General features: G+C 42.9%; 1 protein-coding gene across 1 annotated transcript in view; it reads right to left on the bottom strand.

Annotated features, from left to right (window-relative positions):
• The window catches only part of gramd1bb (GRAM domain containing 1Bb), a gene marked incomplete at its 5' end in the record, with an annotated part of 70,919 nt that overhangs the window by 18,148 nt on the left and 38,053 nt on the right, over positions 1 to 14,718 (bottom strand). The window contains 5 exons of the mRNA XM_083985192.1: positions 770 to 793; positions 1,501 to 1,521; positions 3,621 to 3,644; positions 5,289 to 5,309; positions 7,647 to 7,857. Coding sequence (XP_083841318.1) covers positions 770 to 793; positions 1,501 to 1,521; positions 3,621 to 3,644; positions 5,289 to 5,309; positions 7,647 to 7,857 — 301 coding nt within the window. The remainder of the gene's footprint in view (positions 1 to 769; positions 794 to 1,500; positions 1,522 to 3,620; positions 3,645 to 5,288; positions 5,310 to 7,646; positions 7,858 to 14,718) is intronic.

Below are 14,718 nucleotides of genomic sequence, written 5' to 3'. Positions count from 1 at the left end.
AGACATTAGCAGTGTCAGGGTGTTATGTATAATGCTCCTTTCTAAACAGTGGGTCAGTACAGAAAATGTGAGTGGTTTATTATAGCTGAGTGGATTAGAGAAGGGTGTAAGAAGTTGTATGGAGTTATTGGCCCAATTTAAGCCTTTTTTTTTTTTTTTTTTTTTTTTTAACAGCATTCCTCCATTTTCCATTTTCCTCCTCTGATAATCTTACCTGAATTATAAAGTCTAAAAGTTCCGGTGTCCATGTTTGTTGGTACATGGGAAACACAGTCGGAATGGGGGGAAGCATGCTGAGACCGAAAGCACCATGCTCCATTCCCCTGTTGTTCAAAGGCATTCAAGGCTCGTCCAGAGGCCCTTGTGATGGTTTGTTGATTTGTTTAGTACAGTGAGAAACTCAGTGCGCTTGTTAGCACCTGTTGCGTACCAGATTTAGAAGTTTGGTGGTAACAGGCATTCACATCTGAAGGACTAAAATACAGTCCAACACAATCTCTGATGCAACGAATCAGTATCAGTCAGAAATGACTCAGTAATTGAAACTTTGGGAGGACAAAAATAATAGAAGTCCACTTCAACATGTCCGAATTACTTCAGCGAAAGCGTGGCTGTGCTATCTGGTGGTAACAACACTGAGTGGAGTCAATGGAATGAGAAACAGGCAGGCAGGAGGGATATTATCATCCCACCGCTCTGAGAACCAGGAGACAGAGCAAGAGAGACTGAAAGATATTCAGGGTTGTACAAGAATACAAGTCATGCTTACTCTCAGGATGTGTTGTCTTTCATGCTAGGGAGAAAAGGGAAGAGTGTACACACAGGGAGTAAAAAAAAAAGAAATAAAGCAACGTAAAATAGGAAAAAAGTCCAATAAAGACATTTATGGAGAAACTAAGGTTTGACACTGAGCAGTGTCAAGATCAACATCTTCAATCTTGACAGCTCTGTGGGCTTAGTTAACACAACAAGCTTCTTTTCAGGGTAAACGTTGGGTCAAAGTCATAAAGAGAGGTTGTTCACTGAGAAATGACAGCTGAGGAACATGCTGAGGTTTGTATGGTGTTAGCACTCCCTCCAGTGGTGCAATATAAAACTGCAACACTCAGGTGCTCTGCATATAACACTAGGGGCAACCTTCAGTAATTATTTTAAGCATCATATCTACGTAGTTTTCAAAGTCCTGCTGTCGTCTTTTCATTCTCTCCATTGTCCACATCAGACAGGTTCACCTGTTGCTCCTTTAAGCCCGTGCTAATCCCCACCTGGAGGACCAGTAACCCACTCTTGTGACTTGGCGCTCCAGTAAACAGGGTCAAGGACGATGACCTCTAATCATGTAAGCAGCACTCATCGCTAAATCAACTTGAGGACACTTCCAGGAGTCACTTCACCCACAGAATGTGAACACACACACACACGTAGCACACGGATACACCCGTACAAGACATACAAATTCAAACATGTCAGTAATATGAATAAAAACAAAGGGTGACTTACGTTGTACCAGCTTTGGCTCTTCTGTGGAGGGAGAAAGAAAGAGAGAGGGGGGAGGGAGAGAAAAAAAAGAGAGAGAGAGAGAAAGAAAAGATGTATTAAACTCTGTGAGGCTAGTAAGTACTGCAGAAGGCTTGTGGGCTCATACAGTCGTACTGCGCGTGTGAAACATGATCAACCTGATCATAACAAGTACCAAAAGGCGTGAAGGTCAAACTGAACCTCACAACCCGTCCTGCCAGAAATCACAGGAAGTGATCCACACTTTTTAAATACCACAGATGAGTGTCCGAGGTAAAACACAGCAGGGTGAAATTCTCTTTCAGTTCCCGCACTGTTAAAATGTAGGAATCCTTCAAAATAGAGTTTCTGAAAGTAAATCTGCTTCCTGTGCTGGCGGAACTGAAAGTAATTTCATTTCAAACCTGCCATTTACTGCAATAGCACATTAGATATACTGTTATAATAACATCCATCTCTCCATCTTTAGAAATTATAAAAACAATCTATAATTGAGAATGTTCAATGTACAATATCTGATTCAGCAAACATATACGTGAAATTATTTCAACTTCGAAATTTTGTGAGGAGTCTGGAGATAATATTTAATGTGCCATACCATCTTTAATTAATTATAATGGCCGTTTGTTAATATTCATATTGATATTTTTCAGTGGTGACCTGCTGCACAAATCATTCTGTGTGCTGTTCATGAAGAGCCAATTAATTTAGTAGCAGGATTATAACAGCAGAGGGCAGCAGAGATATATCTTAACCATGACTATGACATTTCAACATTTTTCCAGTCACATATACAGACTTTCCGCTCTAATACTCTATGAGCAAAAGTCCCACAGGGAAAACATGCAGGTGATCATTCAGAGGGTGAGAGAAGGAGGGAGGGTATCCAGAGGGAGAAGAGGGGGAAGATAGGGATAAAGATGTGATATCCAGTGTCTGATTACTGTGGTACTTCAAATAAAAGCAACATAGTTTTAAGTCAAAGCGACAAAAAAATCCAAAAACTGAAGAGCAACAAAATTTATACTTTTCCTGAACAGTACTTTTTATGATGAGGTATAGTTGGACTTCTTCCCAGTGAGACTGTAAAATATTTCTGCATTGCTGCAAATCTGACAACAGAAACTATAAAACGAGGAGTGAGAGTGAGAATGTGTTTCGGACAGGTTTTATTTTATTCTGACTTTATAATGCGCTTCTAAGTTCATTTAAAAATTCCAGTTTTTCTTTTCTGCTTGGGTTCGTCTTAGGTTTTCTGTGTGTGACAGACTTTGATGATACAAATCCCAGATGCTAGTAGTTGTTGGTGTGCTTTTTAGTCCAGTGTAAAAGAGGCTCTAGTGTGTGAGTGTGTGTGTGTGCATGTGGTGTTTGTGAGCAGTGAGTTGCAGCAACAGGCCCGAGGCCTGGCTGTAAGGATAGCTGGGCCTCTGTGGGCTAATCTGATTTGAAGGTGACAGAGACACGAGAGAGGAATTACTCTGAGGCCACTGTCTGGATAAAGTGTGTGTGTGTGGGGCGTGTTTGACTTAGTTTAACTGCATGCCAGTGAGTTGTGAGATCTATGACAGCAATTGTTTACATGGTGAGAGAGTATTTATTGTGACTGTTTATGAGAGAGGGAGAGAGACAGAGAGGAGGGAGACTAACCTGGAACAGTTTGTTTACTACAATTTTGTGTTGTTTTATATGTTACCACATATGTGGATGAGAATTAAAAAACTGTGAACCATTTTATTGGACACACAGCTTCAAAAGAAATTTCATAAAACACTTTTGCCTTGAACATCATTAAATGAATAAGTGAATTTAGGGTTCCTCTAACGATGGCATATGATTCTGTGGCGGAGCTTGTTATCATGAAATTAATCAACAGAATAGCTGGGAGGCGCTCATACAGAAAGTTTTACACAGTTGACAAATCACTGTCCTTCCACATTAACTCAGGGGATGGAAAGCATTGGAAAGGACATGAGGGACTGAGACTATCAAAGGGGGATCCTACAGTCGCACAGCTACAGAGGAAGTGCAGGGCCGAGGACTGTAATGGGGGCCAGCGGGGACTGTCAATGGGTCAGATGAAAACAAGAAGAAATGCTTACTTTAATCAGGTTTAGTCTGTCATACTGAAAGAAAATTAAAAGAGAAAACAAAATGTTAACAAAAGCAGTGAAGCAACATGAGCACAAAGAAATAGAAAATGAGAGAGAAGAAGCGGAGGGACCGAGGAGACCTGACATCAGATCTGTTACTGCGCTGCGTCTGAGTCTCCGTGTAGCTGGCGTGTTACATGAGAAGCCTGGTTGATTATTGCTGTATCATTGTCTCTGTTATCATCACTGGGGCCTTTCTGCACAGAGGTACGCTGCCTCTGTTTTCGCTGAATGCACTCTTTTATTTGGATTGCATTAGGGCTTGGATGATCAAGCTCACGTTGCTGGGACGACCTCACGCCATCTGGGGTCATGTGACCGCTGCTGACCACAGAGGCTCAAAGGGGGGTGGTGGTGGTGGTGGGTGGTTTGCAATAGGATTGGGGTGGGGGGTGAGGTTGGGTGGGGGCGTTAACTGTGGCACAGACGTGAGGAATGAGGTAATCGATTAGGATTTGTGTGTATATGTGTGTGTGTCAAACAGTTTGTGCAACTACATAGCAGCAAAGAGAGCATCAACAAACTCACATTAAATATCTCACTGTATTTCATTGTCTGCCCTGTTTCTGTCTCTATTTAGAAAAGCTCAACTCAGCTGAGGCCTTGTATTATGGACAGCTTACGTAAATGCTCAGCAATAGATTTAATGAGACTGGAAAAAAAGTAAAAGAAAAAAAAGAAAGGTGGGATGACATCTGACAAGTAGCAAATTAGATGGATGAAGAGACAGTATGGGCGATGCACTAAAACGTGACACCAGTTTGCATTGCGTTTACAGGACGGGAGGAGGGAGGTGGGGGGAGATTTTAGGCTCGCGGTGCGAGAAAAAGAGCAGGAGAGATTCTCTCATGTGGCAACAGAGAGGCAGCTCAAATAATGATGTAGTCCTGGAGCTTTGGACCAGGATCCTGGCAGAGTTTTTAAGCATTTGTCCCTCTGCAGCCAGGCAGTCACACAGCAGGACGGATATAAAGCTCTCATTGCCAAAATGCAACAAGGGGATAAGTTTGTAAAGAGAGGGAGAGGACACGGGCCAATGTAGGGAGAAAAAAAAGAAGCAGGGAAGAGAGAGGACATTTGACAATTATTTGCACTGTTGTTTATTCAGGAAGGGTTAGGACCAGAAACATTTATTTTCATTCTTGTAATCGTCGAAGTCTGAAAAACAACCGCCTATCCTGATGGGATCTCATCTGCACTGTGCATATCATTTGATTTTCAAATGTGTAATCAGGAATTGCCACATTGCATATCACCAGAAAGGAAAAGGAAAGGACAGGAGAGAAGGAGGAAAAGGAAGTGAGTGAGGTTCGGAGTGGGCTCGTCGGTTTCAAGGAAATGCCCATCTGCTGTGATGGTGGGTGCAGATGGGGCTCGTAATGGTTGCAGTGTGCACAGAAACAAGCTGGGTTCGGGGGGGGGGGGGGGGGGGTGAAGCATCGCAAACAAGGTTCGGACATTTCCACAGAGCTGCTCACAAGACAAGAGGTGGGTCATGGGGCGGGAGGAAGAGGAGGAGGAGGAGGAGGAGGAGGAGGGGGCGGGGGAGGGGGGGGGGGGCGGGGGGAGCTGGGCACAGGAATATTTTCGAAGAACAGAAAAAAGAGTAATGCTTACTTTGGAAAGTCGCTTGTGAGACTAGCATGCAATCAGGAGAAGAACAAAGAAAAATCAGATAGAAAAAAAAATGAAACTAGAAAGAAATCAACTGCAAGAAGAAACAGCTGAAAAGTACCAACAGAAGAACTGAACAGTCATTATCAGATGGCACACATTATCACATGGCATGTAGCAGCAGCAGCAGAGACAGAGAGAAAGAGAAAGAGAGAAAGAGAGAAAGAGAGGGCGTGCACACTGTGTTGTGGAGACAAATTAAAATTAAAAAAAATGATTCAAACAAAAGAGTCAAAAAACAACACGTGGTTTAAAAACAGCAGAGACGGATGGAGACAGAATGAGATGGAAAAGGATGGAGGGAGTGTCATGGCTGGTTTCTAACATTTTGGGAGCTGAGCATTGAGTGCTGAGCGTAACAAAACATTAGAGCCACATGCTCCTTCTGTGAAATAACCTGGATGTGTGAAAGATTGAACTTCAGCTTCACTTGTCAAGGGGGTGGGTGTGTGTGATGCAGATGGAACCTAAATAACACCTAAAACTGTTTTTATTTTATTTATCTATTCATTACTTTGTGCCATATTTATGATCATAGATGCAAAGCTGCTCCTTCTGTTGTCCTCCTACACTTCCAACACAACTCTTTCATAACATACAGTATATATAACACAAGCAACAATAGAAAGCAGAAACACCCTCAACACAGTAAACCTCTGCCAATGACACTAGGTTCTCCCACCTGCTGTGTTCACTCTGTCTTAGAACAATACTTACACGTGTACATTACGAGTTTTACTTGCTGCGTCCCTTCTAATGCTCTGCCAATGTAAAAGGGAGGTGGGTGGGTGGGTGGAGGAGGGGTGCTATGTACCTGGACAGTGTTTCTGCAGCTGAAAAGTTGCAGCAAGTAAAACCCCTGCACCATTGCATCTTTAGGCTGCATTCAGATATTGAAATGTACAAAATTTTAGAATCAGGAGATTGATAAAACGATTGAAATACTTCACCTGAATGAACAGTTATGATGTCGGCTTGTGACCTGTCTTATTAAAATCTGCTCAGAAGTTGTAGAACATCCATCTTTACTATCTTAACTGAGGTAACACCTGGCTTTAATTGGTATAGTAGATTTGTTATAAGGCGTATAAAACCAACCTTTGCACAGCTAGCATGTCGTCATCAGAGTGGTTCTGATGTTACACTACTTTAATGAAGACATACTGCAGCTGTAGTCATTTAAAGCTTTAACTATGACAGTGTGGACCAGACTATTTCTGCCCAATCCTGCACGTTGACACACTTATATCAGTTCAATGATCCTTCATTCATCTACCACATCACTTCTAAATAGAAAATATAAATAGTGAATAGTGAGTGCCTGGGTGTTGTCAGTGTGACTCATTATGTCTGATTGATTTCATTGTGTAGGACAACTCTAATAAACTCAGCTCTGTGAGGGAGGGATGGAGGGAGGGAGGGAGGGAGGGGAAAACAAGCTTTTACTAAGTGATTACATTTCTGAAGATACGGACTGACAGCAGCATTTCAACACTCGTCTGTCCTCTCTGTCATTCAATTGTTGTTTTAACGCAGGGAATAAATAAAGAGTTTAGATACTGGGGAGCCAATGAGATGTAAAAATGAAAGGCTGGAATGGAGAGGAGGGTGCAATCTCTCCTGAGGCGGGAGAGTGATAGTTACAGCTCACTAGTTACATATCAGTATGTACAAGTCAATAACCAATCATATCACATACGTCACCACAGTGGGGAGAGGAAAAAAGAAAAATCATAAAGCCTGGGACAACTCTGACGTATTTATGCAGTTGCAGTTAACAAACGGCTGCATAGGAGAGTTTACACATCATCTTGGCTATCACAGTCAGGATAAACATTTACACTCTGTGCACCCACACTTCTTTACGTGCATGTAACAAGTGCAATTAGTTGTAATGCCTGCTGTTATGTTTCTGATCATCTATGAGTTAACGCATCGTTTTAAAAAATGAGATCAGTCTATCCTTGATCCATGTCTGTGAAATCGGCCCCTCGTTACAGCAGCTTTTTGCACCAGAAGTGCTCCACAGTTGTTCTCTACCAGGAACCTCTCTTCACATCGCCGACTTTTTTTCAGTGGAAAGGACACACTGTTGAGCGTTCTTGACAGAGCTGAGAAGGTTGTGTGATTTTCGAGTTCAAAAGTAGTGAGAGATAGTAGACACTGTATGTACTTTAAACTGCACTGCACTTCAGAGTGTGAGGCTAACCTTTGTCTCTATCTGGAAAAAAAAAGAAAAGAAAAGGAAAAAAAAGGTACTCAGACGTTAGAAAAAAAAAAGAGCATCTTCTGGTCACTCACCTTTGAGTTCTTTCCCCCGCTTCGTGCTGACTGCAGGGAGTATGTTCGCTGGACAACCTGCTCGGGCGTGGAGGGGGACTTGTCAGAGGAGTGGTCGGAACCCTTCTCCACCATGTTCTCACCCTCCTGGGTCTGTGGCGTGGGAGAGCGCGAACGTTTACGTAGGACCGGTGAGCAGGCAGGTGTGCTCTTGTTTGAGTTACTGGCAGTGCTGAAAAAGAAGGAAAGAGACGGAGTGATGAGGAAAATATCCATGTCATCATTTTAATGTTACTTCCTGATAAATCTAATTAAAAAAAAACAAAAACAGAATATAGTCTGTTAAAGGACAGGGAAAAGTTAATCACAGACACTCCTTGTTTACAGGTCAGTATGGAAAGCAGTACACACACACACACACACACACACACACACACACACACACACACACACACACACACACACTTACATCACATGTGGCTTAACGGCCTTGAAGCATCATGTGCTAACCTGACTAATAACAGCTGAGCTAATACGGGAAACCAACAACAACGGCAGCAGCAGTGACGGAAACGTAGGCAGAGACGCTGTCTCACACACACACACACACACACACACACACACACACACACACACACACACACACACACACACACACACACACACACACACACACACACACACACACACACACACACACACACATCCCGAGGACTCTTCGTCTAATGCCGCAGCGGTGAAATTGATACGTTTGCTTTTGAGCCCACTCTCAATTTGATTAAGAAATCCACCGCAGCGAGAAAACACAAGCGAGTGAAATTGGCTGGACCTCGACATTTATCGAGCGGTTTCTTTCAAATCCTGGAAAACACAAGGCCTCATGATAATGAAAGATCTTTTTTTCCTAAGAGAGGATAACTGTTTCCATGCTCGCAGCAGAGCCTGGGAGACATAACAAGGATTAAATGATCACAGATACAATACCGGGTGGAAAAATAGCAGGCCTATAGTTTGTGATTGCGTTATCTACAGTGATGCTGTGTGTCGACTTCAACACAAGGATCTCCTTTATACATCCACTGACAGCAACCTAGCTAAGACAGAACTGTTGTCCTAGGACAGGTAGTCCCTGCTATTTCACTTATTTCTTATATGCACACACACACACACACACATACTGTACATGGACACACAGATCAGAGGATTAGCAAGAAGCCTTCTCCTCAAAACGACAGAAGCGAACAAAAGGCTGTGTAAGTGATCTGGGCGGCAGTGTGCCCGCCAGGCTCGGTTACTTGACATGACGTTATGCAAGCCGTTGCGTCACTGCCAGCCAATGGCCGTTGTTAGTGGCCATGAATTACTGATCTACTGTTACGTTCTTCTAGACTTCGCTGCAGCTCGGAGCAGTGGATCATACAGAGCAGCGTCGACAGCTTCTGTCCCGCTGTCGCCGTCTGACGTACCAGTGGCTGTTTGATTTTTTAAAAAGGCCAACACAGAGCCATCACAGCTGGAGGACAGATAATGCACGTCTGGTATATTATGGTACATCTAACATCAATTTATATGATTGCCCGGGGGATGATCATTTCGACTGTACTGTACGTTGTGTGCTCTGCGACGTCAACTGATTAGTCCCTACTGACCCGATTAGAGTAAATTTGCAGGATGGCTCTTTAGTGCAGTGATCTCCTGGCTTGTATTTAGCCGTTACTTACTCTACTTTTAACTTTTGATATATGTCTTGATTTTCAAGAGTCATCCACCAGGGTATAACTGTGAAAACACGAGGTGCATTGATATTCAGCATGCACGATAATCTCTGTCTGAGCCAGGAGAATGTCTGTCTGGGCTACACACAAACATACAGCACCAAATACAAGTTGGCAGACAAATAAAGCAAAAAAGGAAACTGCTGAGAGGATGTTATGAACCACCCATACACTCTCAAGTCTCTTGTGATCAATTCTGTTGTTTGTTGTTGGGTAACATCCACATTAATCATTAAATATTTGGTATTTGTCGTGTGACACAGAGTCTGTGCTTTCTCCTTGATTGTTAATATTTCATTTCATAAGTGTATTCATTTTGCATGACATAAGCAGAGGAGGTCATTTCAGAATAAAAAATAAAACACTGCAACAACCCTGTGGGCTAATGTCTGTTTCCATTGCAACAAATTAGATAACAATGAAACTAAGCTTAAAAACGGTATAAACTAGACTAGAGGAAGAACAGTTTTAGACACATCTGTGAAAATCAGCTCATCTATTGACATATAATGCAGCACTATGCAGCAGGACACAAGAGAGTGGCCACATCCTCTACATGTCAGGTGCAGGCCGGTGAAAACCCTGCAGTTCTGTTTGTCCAGCTCTGCTGAATCATCTCTCACCGGGTCTCAGCTCTCCTTAGTCAGAGCAGCACATTAATAAAACGTGTCATCTCCTTCCAGGATAATTTCATTATCATATGTTCGTGCGTGGCTTATTAAACATGCTGCACATTTGCCTGTGGCCGTTCTCAATGTCTTATCCAAGGTCATCAGTTAACTCTTGGGGCTGTTCTCGTCCATCTACAGTTAAAGTCCTAAAAAAAAAATACACAATTCAATTCCACAGGAGAACAGTTTGTACACTCAGAAGTACGTTTTTATCTAAAATACCCTGATGAGGACAGATACAATCTTAATTCAGCATAAAGTATGTGTTTTTATGAAAACTTGAACTAAAGTGAGTGATTGTGGTGGCATACAGTAAGGTGTTGGCAGGTGCAGGTCCTTCATCTTGCTTTGCCCCATTAAACACCACAGACCATGACCCTATGGCCGTAGGGATTATATTTATAGTTGACCTGTCTATACTGGGTCCCTCTGTCTCGCCAGACAACAGAGAGAGTTAACATGAAAGTGAAGGGGGAGACTCTGTAGAGAGAAAAAAATATTTATACAAGTAAATAAATAAATGTTAAGACTCCTTTTTTTTTTTAGCACTGTCATTTTACAGTCATTTTTTCTAAATACTATTAAACATATGTTTTGGTCACTTGGGAGTCATAATAATACCCTATACAAATGTGGGGACATAAAGAAATACAATAGAAAGATAAAGAAAGAGAGCAAGAGCACTGTTTCATTCCCATTCAGGTGTTTCAAGTAAGTAAAGTAAAGATTATGCACTCATCCTAACTCTCCTAATTTTTTTTAAACAAACTATGTTGCACAAGTCTGGACGCAAATATCTGCTTGTGTACATCATGGGCAACCTGACTGGGAGAGGTGACGGCACATTGTAAGATAATTAGGCTTAAAGCTTAGTATCTTCCCACACATTGTTGACAACTGCCAACCAGGACAAGTGCAATCATGAGAGATGCAACCTCATGGAAACAGTCAACATCACAGGAGTACTGTGCAGGTTACATTTAAACCATATTATATTAAATATGCAGGATGAATATGTTACTGATATTGAAATGAGCAGCATCTGATCTATTTAGAGGACAGTAACAGTTTTATTTATAAAACTTTATATAAGTTTGAACATCTATGAACATGCTCTCCAAAAATACATAATCAATCACTATGTCCTAATAATAATAACAACTCGTCTAATCCCAATCACATGTAGGAAACACAATGCACACACTGGGTTCCCTGCTCTTTTGTTACTACATCCACCACTGCTGCATATTCTCAAGTACACAATGTACTACACACACACACACACACACACACACACACACACACACACACACACACACACACACACACACACACACACACACACACACACACACACACACACACACACACACACACACACACACACACACATTATTCGATTCCCCCTCTGATGTAGACCGTCAGAGTAACTTCATACAGTGTGACAGTGACGTTCTTTTCCATGCCACATCCTGGCCTGGTTCCCGATATCTCACTCAGCTTTCGTCATATGCTGACGACAACACACACCCTCACATGTGCGGTGAAAAGGTGCAAGACTGGGTGGGGTAGGCTGGTGTCAGGTTAAACCCAGGCCTCCCTCAGGTCATTAACTACTCAAAAAAGTCAAAAACTTTTGATATTACCAGTTAAAAACAGTAGCTCTGCCTCTTAAGAAAAAGCAGCTGGAAACACAAATATTAGACACCCTAAATAAGAAATAAAGCATCACCCACTACATTATAGCTATTGTTTTTGATTTGTTTTTTTACCTGTGGAGCAACAAATGCCCAAACTGAAAGAAATATAAGAGAGAGAGAGAGAAAAAAACACCAAGTCGACCATCTCTTCTACCTTCCCCAAATACAAAAACTGACAGGACACTCTGGTACAGGACCCTCCACTTGTAGCAGAAGAGGAATTCATGGACCGCCTCCTCCTACTCTTCCCAGATACACAGCGGTAAACAATGGGAACACGGATCCGTCATCAGCATATGAATGACTAAGCCTGATCACTCATTCACACAACAGTTTGCTCTTTGAACCAGCATGGTGGTGTGGATGGAGCGAACACGCAGCTGACGCTAGCCTGCCGAGAGGTGCACAAAGGCATCCATCACAGATGCTTTGTGGGTAACTCCTTCGTGGAACAAAAACACAGAGGGTTTGCCATGTAGCGACAGTACCTGCTGCCTGCCGCATTATCTCCGGACTGTAATGCTCGGGGAGTAACAGGAAGCGCCACAATGAGTTCTGCAGCTGTCGAATAATAGACACAGCTGTCGGTACCTGTACAGTTAATGGTTTAGTTTCGTTATTTAGAGGAGTTAAGAAAAACATATACCCTGGGCTGTCATCTACCTAAAAAAACAGAGCTTGAGTCACTGATGGAGAACACGTGTTTTCAGCACCACTCACATCACATGAGTGATCGACTTATACAACTGCATTGATGAAGTGATCTGCACTGAACTATTTACTGTAGAGAAAAGGGGGGTGACAAACAATTTTAAAATTGAAAAGTCACATCGGTTAGAGTGCCGCCCACACAACTACATCGCCCAAACAAAGCTCAGCTTGGACCGAGAATCGCTATAGCAACAGTGAACAGAGAGTGTGGTTTAAATATTCAGAGTGTGACTAAATATACTTGAGCGGCTCTGCTGTTAAGAGATGCTGCGTCTGTGTGGGAAATACAGCAGGGAGGCAATGTGACAGACGAACCGTTGTGGTCCACAGGGGATTAGATCTTCATCATCTGATGACGGATTTCTGAGCTTCTTGATCTAAACATCTACAATTATAATAGCTACTTTATGATACTCATATGTATTTAGGTATTCATTCTGTATTTATGTGCAATATTTCTGCTTACATCTGAATTTGAATTAAGTGAATTAGAACCTCATTATTCATTATTTTAAAATTATGATAAAATGAGTGCCTAGTTAAAGAAACATTGACATGGCATAGAATAGCTTTTCTGTGACTAAGCTGTGTAAAATAAAATAAAAAACATTATGGTGGGATTACAACTAGGCAATCATTGTCTTTATTTTGATCCAGTGTTCCTGTACACACCATTGTTAACATCTTCCTTGATTATTTAACCATAAAGCCTCACATTTTACACAGCACAGTGCGCTCATTTGCATACTGTGCCAGAGCGATTGGTCCCAGAGGCTGGAGCACGCAACTCATCTGCATTACAGAGCTCGCCACAGACAGACTGCATGACTGACAGACCGACTGACTTCAAGGTGTTGATCAAACAGGATCCCAGTATGTCACAGTCATTCAAAATAGGTCAAGATTTTACATATGAAGTGCAAAAGAGAAAGAGAGAGACAAGCACGCTGCTTGCGCCACTTTGTTACAGTCTTTTCTTTAAATAAGCTCTAAAGCTCTAAATCCAACCGGCTCAAGCTGTCCAAACGCTCAGCTTCACAATAGAACAGAGTTCCGGGCCTTTCTGAGGGCCCCACTTGTTTTCACTGTTTTGCTGACCCTGGAAAATACCCATCTGGCAGTGGCCCTTCAGCTCCGCTTTGGTTTGAAAAGGCCATGAGGAGCGCCGCGCTCGAAAGCAGCCACTGCGCATGCACGCACAGGAATGCGCATACAGTACACAGAAGCAGACATAAACATGGGGCATGCGCGTGGACACGGAGAACATACGCCCACAGGATCACAGAAATACATGACACTTCCCTCCGTTTCCAGCGAAATGATCAATACAGCACCATCATACATGTAATCTACTAAAGACTACACATTCAATCACATTCACAATTAAATACATACATGAACTGCATGTATTATATAACCAGACCTATCCTACCCCACCCATCCACTCTCTCTCTGACCACCAACATACACATACACACATATACACACACACACACACCCTGGTACCGCCATACCCCTGCTGATAGACACAGTCCCTCAACACCTCGCCGTAGCAGCCCTCAAGACAGCGACAGCCCTCATTGGCCACCGTCACACACTCAAACACCACCATGTCCTCGTAGGCAGCCCCGAGTAATGAGCTGTTCATCCAGCGGATCATCCCACGGACTGTGGCACTGCACCTTCCTTTCTCTCTCAGTGTAAAAGAAGAAACGTAGCTGGACAGATAAAAGGAAAGACAGAGAGAGAGAGAGAGAGAGAGAGAGAGAGAGAGGGAGAGAGAGAGAGACAGACAGAGAGAGAGAAAGAGAGAGAGAAGATGGAAGAGGCAGGCAGGGAGATTTTCTTTAGCAGGCTTAGGGCCACTGATCTTCCCTGGCCAGCTCTGATCTCCTAATAACCAGCTTACATCGCCCTTAACACCACCTGCCAAAGAAGAGGCACTGGTGGTCTGAGGTGCAGCTGCCCTCCCTCCCTCCCTCCCTCTCACCCTCCCACCCCTCTCTCTTCTTTTGGGCTCTGTTCCTAAATAGTACATGCTGATCTTGCCAAGCAAGGAAACTAATCATTATGCAGACTCCATGTAATTCTGCCTGAGTGCAGGCAGGTATATCGGCAAGTAGCACTAACCTGGTCGCAGCCATGTAGAGAGCCACTCCGCAGCGATCAGCCCTTTGCAAACGGCTTCATTCACACAGCGGGAGACGTGGATGAGGCATAGGAGGAAGGAGAGGAG

The sequence above is a fragment of the Trachurus trachurus genome (genome assembly GCF_905171665.1).
Source record: "Trachurus trachurus genome assembly, chromosome: 13".
NCBI lineage: Eukaryota > Metazoa > Chordata > Actinopteri > Carangiformes > Carangidae > Trachurus > Trachurus trachurus.
This window is presented reverse-complemented; position numbering and strand designations above follow the sequence as displayed.